This window comes from Malaclemys terrapin, chromosome 1, assembly GCF_027887155.1.
Source record: "Malaclemys terrapin pileata isolate rMalTer1 chromosome 1, rMalTer1.hap1, whole genome shotgun sequence".
In the NCBI taxonomy this organism is placed as follows: Eukaryota; Metazoa; Chordata; order Testudines; family Emydidae; genus Malaclemys; species Malaclemys terrapin.
The window spans coordinates 343,265,237-343,275,873 of NC_071505.1; the positions used below are offsets into that span (position 1 = coordinate 343,265,237).

General features: G+C 41.1%; 1 protein-coding gene across 2 annotated transcripts; it reads left to right on the top strand.

Annotated features, from left to right (window-relative positions):
- Positions 1–237: 237 nt before the first annotated feature.
- LOC128831655 (olfactory receptor 2AT4-like) lies at positions 238–10,143 on the top strand. 2 transcript variants are annotated; one of them, XM_054018285.1, is made up of 2 exons: positions 238–323; positions 9,114–10,143. In XM_054018285.1, exon 2 carries the CDS (start codon positions 9,134–9,136, stop codon positions 10,109–10,111), a length of 978 nt encoding a protein of 325 aa, XP_053874260.1. In that variant the 5' UTR covers positions 238–323; positions 9,114–9,133; the 3' UTR covers positions 10,112–10,143. The 2 variants fall into 2 exon arrangements, with proteins under 2 accessions (XP_053874260.1, XP_053874268.1); XM_054018293.1 differs by lacking the exon at positions 238–323 and adding an exon at positions 8,792–8,840.
- Positions 10,144–10,637: the final 494 nt, after the last annotated feature.

A 10,637-nucleotide genomic window follows, 5' to 3' on the forward strand; every position in this document is an offset into this window, starting at 1 on the left:
TTCATTTCCTTGATTGCACAAATCTTCAATGTAATTTACACAAATTATGATTTCTGCAGTGCATTTGAGATTCCAAATTCTGCTGGGATTGTTTATCATGGAAATAACTATGTGTGTAGGAGTCTCTTAATTGTAGATAAGAAAACAATGTTAATTTCATCTTTGGGGACTGAAGGTGGAGAAAAGGACTATGCAGTTTCTTCAAAAGAAATGCAAAGCCTGAATCAGTGCATTTGCCAGAGGCTTTATTGCAGAAGTTTTGCATCTATCACCAAGTGTAACACCAGTGAAAACAAAGCTCTTGTAATCTCTGGAATTCACAAGTGAGTTACAGTTTATATGATCACATTAATGTCCATAAATTTCAGACAAATGCTTCCTTTTGATTTAATTTTTTCTCATGGTATCACGCGTGGAGTAAAACATTTTTAATATAACTTATGTTAACAGGCACCAAAGGATGTGATTTTTTTTTTCATTTAATTTACCATGTCTGAGTTCAAATCAATGCTAATTTTAAGACTATTGAATGGTGAATGTTTTCATTCAGTACAGTACAACAATTTTATTTTGTACAGACCAGCATTTCTCATTCATATTGTATCCTCAAATCTTTACAGAGTGGAAAAAATAATAGCAGGGGGAAGAGACAAATGAAGAGGTATAGATATGACAGTTACTTGAGTTTATAGCAGTAAACTTCCAATAGTTCCTTTCTGTACTAAGGATAGAGGAACCAAAAAAGCTTAATTCAGATTAATGTAGGACTGGAAGGAACTTAATGGATCATCATATTGAATCTCCTGTTATCACAGGCAACCCCATCCTATTGTCCCATCCATAAACTTGTCAAGCTCCATCTTGAACTATTATGGGTTGTTTCCCCTCACTATTCTCCTAGTAGGAGGCTGTTCTAGGACCTCCTACTTCTGAGGGTTAGAAACCTTTTTCCAATTTCCAGCCATTTATTCATGGCCAGTTTATAGCCATTTGTTTTTGTACCAATATTGTCCTTTAGCTTAAACAGCCCTTCTCCCTCCCTAGTGTTTCCTCTCCTGATGTATTTTATAGAGGTCAATCATGTCCTTTCTCAGCCTTTGTTTTGCTAGGTTAAACAAACCAAGCTCTTTAGTCTTCTCTCAGAAGATAGTACTTCACCCACCTTGTCTCTCTAATATCCTCAGACTGACATGACTACAACTACACTGCATATAGCATAAATTCTTATTGGTACTTAAAGTGCATGACCTTCATAAAATGTAGATGTTTATATGAATCTTTACAGTTTGAAAATCAAGTTTCAAATCTAATGAAAACAAGGCTGTTTTTGCACAGAATTCTGTTATTGCTATTTCTGGTGCTGGCTACAATCAGGAATTAGATAAATGAATATGTGGTCATGAAAATAATGTCACTGACTACAGTCACATATATTGCATACATAAGCTACATAAAGTTCCCAGCTTAACCATGACTTGACACACATCTGTGTTCTGTAAAGGCTAAGCAGAATAGATGCTTTCTAACCTCTTTTGTCACATTGGCAGCAACAGGAATATTTAGGCTGAATACAGGAAAATGTTCCTAACAATGAGATTTATGAAAATGTGGAATGCTCTCCCAGGAGAAAGCATGGAAATCCCTCCCTTGAAACATGTAAAATTAGCTGAACAAAACTGTACCCAATATATATATAGCAACATACAAAATTATATAATACACAAGGAGAGAAAAGGGAACAATCCTGTATTGGCTGAGGTGATGAATTAGATCCATCTCTAATTACTATTAATCTATGAATAACTTTTAGTATTTATTCATTCAGTTTATACAGTGCAACTATCAATAACTCAAGTCACAAAAACAAAATACTCTAGTCAGATTTTTATAATTTCAAAATGTCATTAAAAGGACATCACAATTCCAAATAAAATCTTTCATGCAAGCTAAAAGCCTCCCCTTCCTCTTGAGAGCGAAAAACACCTGAGTATAATCTAAAGATTTTCAGGTTGAATGTCCCAGCTGATCTCAACTTCTGAGTTGCCCCTTAGGGATAGAGGATCTTTAAAATTGCCAAGATCCAAATTACAAATGGCTTTATAGATCAAAACTGAATACTTTGAATTCAGAAGTGCAAGATAATGCACATTGGAAGGAACACGGAGAATTACTCATACACATTCATGAGTTCTAAATTAACTTTTAACCACTCAGGAGACAGACCTGCCCCTCATGAAAACATTTTCTCAAGTAAAGGACCACTCAGAAAAGCAAACACGGTGTTAGCCTTTATTAGGGAAGTGATAGAGGATAATACAGAATATATTATAATGCAATTACATAATTTTTTTGGATGTCCTTGCAGTGAATGATGTGTTCAGTTCTAGTCCCAATTCAAAAACTATTTTGCAAGAAATGGAGACGTCCAGAGAGGGGAAATGAATATGATTGGAGGCATGGTATTGCATATGAGAAGAGATGATGGGGGTGATTAAGTTTAGAGAGGTAACATAATAGCCGTATATAAAATAAATATGAGTATTTTGGGCACTCTTAGTTACCCTGCTCTACAAGAGCAAAGGAACATCCAAAACATTTACACATTTAAAGCTTGTGCTTCCTCTGAATACATTATGACATTGGCTATTTTTTTTATTTTACCTGAAAACTAAGTGGAGCCAGGGCTGTGTCTGGTGCATAAGTGTAACATGTGCTCCTTTCCTGCATGGTACACTTTCCTCCCTGTGGAAGGAAAAGGCCCAGGTAGAGACCGTCGAATCATGGAAGTCAATGAATGGCTATGCAGGTGGTGTCAGTGAGAAGGCTTTCAATTCTATGACCATGGGATGGTGTTCCAAGAAGAAGGATTGCTAGGCAGAGATGGGCTCCACCTAACAAAGAGAGGGAAGAGCATCTTCGCAAGCAGGCTGGCTAACCTAATGAGGAGAGCTTAAAACTAGGTTCACTGGGGGAAGGAGACCAAAGCCCTGAGGTAAGTGGGGAAGCAGGATACCAGGAGGAAGCATGAACAGGAGAGTGCAAGAGGTGAGGACTCCCGCTTCATACTGAGAAAGCAGGACGATCAGTGAGTTATCTTAAATGCTTATACACAAATGCAAGAATCCTGGGAAACAAGCAGGGAGAACTCGAAGTCCTGGCACAGTCAAGGAACTATGATGTGATTGGAATAACAGAGACTTGGTGGGATAACTTACATGACTGAAGTACTGTCATGAATGGATATAAACTGTTAAGGAAAGACAGGCTGGGCAGAAAAGGTGGGGGAGTTGCATTGTATGTAAGAGAGCCGTAGGGCTGCTCAGAGCCCTAGTATGAAACTGCAGAAAAACCTGAGAGTCTCTGGATTAAGTTTAGAACTGTGAGCAACAAGGGTGATGTTGTGGTAGCAGTCTGCTTTAGACCACCAGACGATGGGGATGAGATGGACGAGGCTTTCTTCTGGCAACTAGCAGAAGTTACTATATCACAGCCCGTGGTTCTCATCTGGGACCTCAATCTGTGGGGAGAGCAATACAGCAGTGCACAGACAATCCAGAAAGTTTTTGGAAAGTGTAGGGGACAATTTCCTGGTGCAAGTGCTGGAGGAACCAACTAGGGGCAGAGCTCTTCTTGACCTGCTGCTCACAAGCAAGGAAGAATTGGCAGGGGAAGCAAAAGTCGATGGGAACCTGGGAGGCAGTGACAATGAGATGATCAGGTTCAGGATCCTGACAAAAGGAAGAAAGAAGAGCAGCAGAATACAGACCCTAGATGTCAGAAAAGCAGAGTTTGACTTCCTCAAGGAACTGATGGGCAGGATCCCCTGGGAGAATAACATGAGGGGGGAAGGAGACCAGGAGATCTGGCTGTATTTTAAAGAATCCTTATTGAGGTTGCAGGAACAAACCACCCTGATGTGTAGAAAGAATAGTAAATATGGCACGCGACTAGCTTGGCTTAAAAGTGAAATCCTTGCTGATCTTAAACATGAAAAAGAAGCTTACAAGAAGTGGAAGCTTGGACAAATGACCAGGGAGGAGTATAAAAATATTGCTCAAGCATGCCGGAGTGAAATCAGGAAGGCCAAATCACAATTGGAGTTTCAGCGAGCAAGGGATGTTAAGAGTAACAAAGAAGGTTTTCAACAGGTATGTTAGCAACAAGAAGGTGGTCAGGGAAAGTGTGTACCCCTTTCTGAATGGGGGAGGCAACCTACTGACATAGGATGTGGAAAACACTAATGTACTCAAAGCTTTTTTTGCCTCTGTCTTCACAAACAAGGTCAGTTCCCAGACTACTGAACTGGGCAGCACAGTATGGGGAGGAGGTGACCAGCCCTCTGTGGAGAAAGAAGTGGTTCAGGACTATTTAGAAAAGCTGGAAGAGAACAAGTCCATGGGGTTGGATGCACTGCATCTGAGGGTACTAAAGGAGTTGGCTGATGTGATTGCAGAGCCATTGGCCATTATCTTTGAAAACTCATGGCGATCGGGGGAAGTCCCGGATGACTGGAAAAAGGCTAATATAGTGCCCTTCTTTAAAAAAAAGGAAGGAGGAGGATCCGGGGAACTACAGGCCAGTCATCCTCAACTCAGTCCCTGGAAAAAATCATGGAGTAGATCCTCAAGGAATCAATTTTGAAGCACTTCGAAGAGAGGAAAGTGATCAGGAACAGTCAGCATGGATTCACCAAGGGCAAGTCATGCCTGACTAACTGAATTGCCTTCTATGATGAGATAACTGGGTCTGTGGATGAGGAGAAAGCAGTGGATATGTTATTCCTTGACTTTAGCAAAGCTTTTGATACGGTCTCCCACAAGTATTCTTGCCAGCAAGTGAAAGAAGTACGGGCTGGATGAATGCACTGTAAGGTGGAGAGAAAGTTGGCTAGATAATCAGGCTCAACGGATAGTGATCAATGGCTCCATGTCTAGTTGGCAGACAGTATCAAGCGGACTGCCCGAAGGTTCAGTCCAAGGGCCCATTTTGTTCAATATATTTATTAATGATCTGGAGGATGGCGTGGATTGCACCCTCAGCAAGTTTTCAGATGACACTAAACTGGGAGGAGTGGTAGATACACTGGAGTGTAGGGATATGATACAGATGGACCTAGAGAAATTAGAGGATTGGGCCAAAAGAAATCTGATGAGGTTCAACAAGGACAAGTGCAGAGTCCTGCACTTAGGATGGAAGAATCCCATGCACTGCTACAGACTAGGGACCGAGTGGCTACGCAGCAGTTCTGCAGAAAAGGACCTAGGGGTTACAGTGGATGAGAAGCTGGATATAAGTCAACCGTGTGCCCTTGTTGCCAAGAAAGCTAACGACATTTTGGGCTGTATAAGTAGGAGCACTGCCAGCAGACTGAGGGACTTGATCATTCCCCTCTATTCAACATTGGTGAGGCCTCACCTGGAGTACTGTGTCCAGTTTTGGGCCCCACACCACAAGAAGGATGTGAAAAAATTGGAAGGAGTCCAGCGGAGGGCAGCAACAATCATTAAGGTGCTGGAGCTCATGATTTATGAGGAGAGGCTGAGGGAACTGGGTTATTTAGTCTGCAGGAGAGAAGATTAAGGGGGGGTTTGATAGCTGCTTTCAACTACCTGAAAGGGGGTTCCAAACAGGATGGGTCTAAACTGTTCTCAGTGGTACCAGATGACAGAAGAAGGAGTAATGGTCTCAAGTTGTAGTGGGGGAGGTTTAAGTTGGATATTAGGAAAAAACTTTTTCACTAGGAGGATGATGAAGCACTGGAATGGGTTACCTAGGGAGGTGGTGGAATTTCCTTCCTTAGACATTTTTAAGGGCCGGCTTGACAAATCCATGGCTGGGATGATTTAGTTGGGGATTGATCCTGCTTTGAAGAGGGGGTTGGACTAGATGACCTCCTGAGGTCCCTTCCAACCCCGAAATTCTATGATTCTAAGTAAGTGATTAGCTGAATTCAGGCTATACCTGAAGACTACCTGAAAACTACAGCAGTCTCTGAAGTACAGCATGTTGCAGTAACCAGCTGAAGGAGACAAAGGCGTGAATAACACACATGTGATTGATGTGATAAAGGTTTATAGATTTTGAGGCCAGAAGGTACCATTGTGATCATCTAGTCTGAGGTCCTGTATAACACGGGCCATAGAACTTTCCCAAAATAATTCCTAGAGCAAATGTTTTAGAAAACCATCCAATCTTGATTCAAATATTGCCACTGAGGGAGAATCCACCACAACTCTGGGTAAAAATTGTTCCAATGGTTAATTACTGTCACTGTTGAAAATATACACCTTATTTCCACTCTGAATTTGTGTAGCTTCAGCTGCCAGCCACTGGATTATGCTATACCTTTCTCTGCTAGACTGAAGAGCCCATTATTAAATACTTGTTCCCTATGTAGATACTTATAAACTGTGATCAAGTCACCCCTTAACCTTCTAGCTAGCTAACAGGAGCATCTAACAGGGGCGTTTTGCAAGGGAGTTTTTCAGGTGAAGGAGGTGCGACTATGGGACCCTGGGGGTGAATTTGTGTGCTGAGCCTAGAAGCCTGCTAGGTAAGCCTGAGAGCTTATTAATAAGGCTTTGATCCCTATGCTCTTCAGCACCCATTAACCAGGGGGCAGTGCTACTAAAGGACAACAGGAGTTTAAAAAGCCAGCTCCTAAGATATCAGATGAGCTAGCAAACAGGAGACGCTAACAGGGGAGGTTTGTGATGGAGCTGAGAGAGGGAACATGAGAGCTTGATACACCTGATTAACATTCTCAAAACTTAGAGCAATAAACAGTTCCCCCCCTTCACCCCCATTCCCACCCCCACAAAAACCAGTCAAAGACCAAAAAACCCAATAAAAAAACACGGCAGGAGTAAAAAGAATGCAGGCAGAATTCTAGAAGCAGAATAGTGGTTAAATCACCAGGACCACACGGTATTCTCCTAAGAGTTCTGATGGAATTCAAATAGTAATTCTGCAATTTCGTAAGTGTGATATGTAACCTATCATTTAAATCTGCTCCTGTACCAGATGACTAGAGGATAGCTAATGTGACAACAATTTTTTAAAGAAAGACTCCAGAGGCAATCCTGGCAATTACAGGCCAATAAGCCTAACTTCAGTCCTGGGCAAAATGGGTTGAAACTATAGTAAAGGACAGAATTATCAGACACATAGATGAACATGATATGTTGGGGGAAGAGTCAACATGGCTTTTGTAAAGGGAAATAATGCCTCACCCATCTATTTGAATACTTTGAGGGGATCAGCAAACATGTGGACAAGGGTGATCAAATGGATATGGTGTATTTGGACTTTCAGAAAGCCTTTGACAAGGTCTCTCACCAAAGGCTCTGAAGCAAAATAAGCAGTCATGGGATTAAATGGGAGGTCCTCTCCTGGACAACTAATTGATTAAAATAGAGGAAACAAAGGGTAGGAATAAATGGTCAGTTTTCAGAATGCAGAGAGATAAATAGTGTTTTCTCCCAGTGATCTGGATTGGGACTATGCTGTTCAACATATTCAGAGAATGAAAAAAGGGTAAACCGTGAGATGGCAAAATTTGCAGATGATACAAAACTACTCAAAATAGATAAGTCGCAAGCAGACTGCGAAGAATTACAAATGGATCTCACTAAACTGGGTGACTGGGCAACAAAATGGCAAATGAAATTCAGTGTTGATCAATGCAAAGTAATGCACATTGGAAAACATAATCCCAACTATACACAGAAAATGATCGGGGTCTAAATTAGCTGTTACTACTCAAGAAAGAGATCTTGGAGTCATTGCGGCTAGTTCTCTGAAAACATCTGCTCAATGTGCAGCAGCAGTCAAAAAACTAGCAGAATATTAGGAAAGGGCTAGATAATAGTACAGAATATATTATAATGCCACTATATAAATCCATGGTATGCCCACACTTTGAATATTCATGCAGTTCTGGTCATCCCATCTCAAAAAAGATATATTAGGATTGGAAAAGGTACAGAGAAGGGCAACAAAAATGCTTAAGACTATGGAACAGCTTCTGTATGAGGTGAGATTAAAAAGTATGGGACTTTTCAGCTTAGTAAAGAGATAACTAAAGGGGATATGATAGAGGTCTAGAATATCATCAGTGGTGTGAAGAAAGTGAATAGGGCAGTGTTATTTACTCCTTCATGTAACACAAGAACCAGGGGTCACCCAAGGAAATTAATAGGCAACAGGTTTAAAACAAACATAAGGAAGTACTTCTTCTCACAACACACAATCCACAGGTGGAACTCATTGCCAGGAGATGTTGTGAAGGTCAAAAGTATAACATGGTTCAAAAAAGAATTAGATAAGTCCATGAAGGATAGGTCCATTGATAGCTATTAGTCAAGAGGGTGAGGGATGCAACCCCATGCTCTGGGTGACCCAAGCCTCTGATTGCCAGAAGCTGAGAGTAGATGGCAGGGGATGATTGCCTATTTTGTTCATTCTTCTGAAGCATCTGGCAACGGCCACTGTCAGAAGACAAGACACTGGGCTTGATGGACCATTGACCTGACCCAGTATGGCCATTCTTAAGATATGTTCTTTTGTTCTCTTTGTTAAGCTAAATAGATAGATTCAAGGATATCAATCACTATATGGCCAGACTTAAAGCTGAGTAACTACATCATCTACATCCAATGAAACCGATGTATTGCTAATTGTCCTCAACATAGTACTTAAACCATGTCATTTTCTTCCTAGCAGTTTCATATTTACATAAGAACAGCTATACTGCGTCAGACCAAAGGTCCATCTAGCCCTGTATCCTGCCTTCCGACAGCGGCCAATGTTAGATGCCCCAGAGAGAATGAACAGGACAGGTAATAATCAAGTGATCCATCCCATTGCCCGCTCCCAGCTTCTGCAAACAAAGGCTAGGGACACCATCCATTCCCATCCTGGCTAAATACATTGTTGGGATGGAAGACACTAAAAGTTAACTGAAATTGCATGAAAGGAACTTATCTACAAGAATATATCCAATATGTTATTTTATGAAAAAAGATCTTCAGCAAAACACACAACATTCATGACCCTACAATCTTTTTTGTAATAATTAGGATTGTTTCCTGATTTTGTGTTTTTCATTCTAGATGTTTTCAACAATCAGACTATGAATAACTGCAACAGCAATTCTTCTGCTAAAGACTTTTATCTCATTGGATTTCCTGCACTTCAAGATTTCCAGATCCCTCTTTTCTTTGTATTTTTCTTATTCTACATGCTAATACTAATTGGTAATATCATTATTATAGCTGTAGTTGTGGTTGATCATACACTTCACAAACCCATGTACTTTTTCCTAACTAATCTCTCTGTCTTAGATATACTGTTTACAACTACTACCATTCCCAAAATGCTGGCAATGTTTCTGGTCAATGCCAAAACTATTTCTTTTCATGTCTGCTTTCTGCAGATGTATTGTTTTCATGGTCTCTCAGTGACTGAATCGCTGCTTCTTGTAGTCATGTCTTATGATCGTTATGAAGCAATTTGTAATCCTTTGCATTACCCAGTTAAAATGACAAAGAGAGTAAACATTCAACTGGCAGCATGTGCTTGGATAACTGCATTGTTAATACCAATACCTGGTGTCTTCCAGACCTCTCAGTTAAGATTTGGTGAAACAGCCACAGTTTACCATTGCTTTTGTGATCACTTGGCAGTTGTGCAAGCAGCATGTTCAGATTTCAGTGCCTCTTTTCAGACTTTCTTGGGGTTTTCCATTGCCATGACTGTTTCAGTCGTGCCGCTTATGCTTGTCACCCTATCATATGTTCACATCATTATCTCCATATTAAAGATCAACTCTAAAGTAGGTCGCAGTAAGGCATTTTCTACTTGCACTTCCCATTTGATTGTGGTTGGCACTTACTATTCATCCATTGCCGTGGCATATATTTCCTACAGAACAGACATGCCTATTGATATCCATGTAATGAGCAATGTTGTTTTTGCTATTTTAACTCCTTTGTTAAATCCACTCATTTATACTTTGCGAAACAAGGAAGTAAAATGTGCAGTAAAAAAGATTCTTTTTTTGAAGATTTTTCCTCCTTCTAAAAATTGTAATCTAAGGAGGAAAAATTAGCTCCAACACAGAAGTTTCACACAGAACCTATACATCACATCAACCCCCTGTAAAGGGGTTAAGTAGGGCTTAAATCAGTGGTTGTCAAACTGCAGGTCACGGCCCAGTACTAGGTCGCAGAATGTAAGAATGTAAGGCACTGGGTCACGGCAGCTCTGGTCAGTACCGCCAACCGGGCCGTTAAAAGTCCTGTCGGCAGTGCTGCCCGGCTAAAGCAGGCTAATTCCTACCTGCTCTGACACCATGCTGCGCCCCGGAAGCAGCCAGCAACAGGTCCGGCTCCTAGGCGGGGGGGTGGGGGTGGAGGGAGGGGCACATCAGCCCCCTGTAGAGGGGGTTAAGTAGGGTTTAAATGGCTTGATATGGCTTCCTCTGAATCGGGGTGATTTTCATCCTATTAATATCATAGAATCGTAGAATATCAGGGTTGGGAGGGACCTCAGGAGGTCATCTAGACCAACCCCCTGCTCAAAGCAGGATAATCCCCAAATAATCATCCCAGCCAGGGTCTTTGTCAAGCCTGACT

Bases quoted from the DNA above. Each gene is read 5' to 3' on its own strand.
- LOC128831655 (XM_054018293.1), top strand. From the start codon at position 8,807: ATGTTAGATGCCCCAGAGAGAATGAACAGGACAG. The intron at 8,841-9,113 runs GTAATAATCAAG...TTTTCATTCTAG, and splicing joins AGAGAGAATGAACAGGACAG to ATGTTTTCAACAATCAGACT.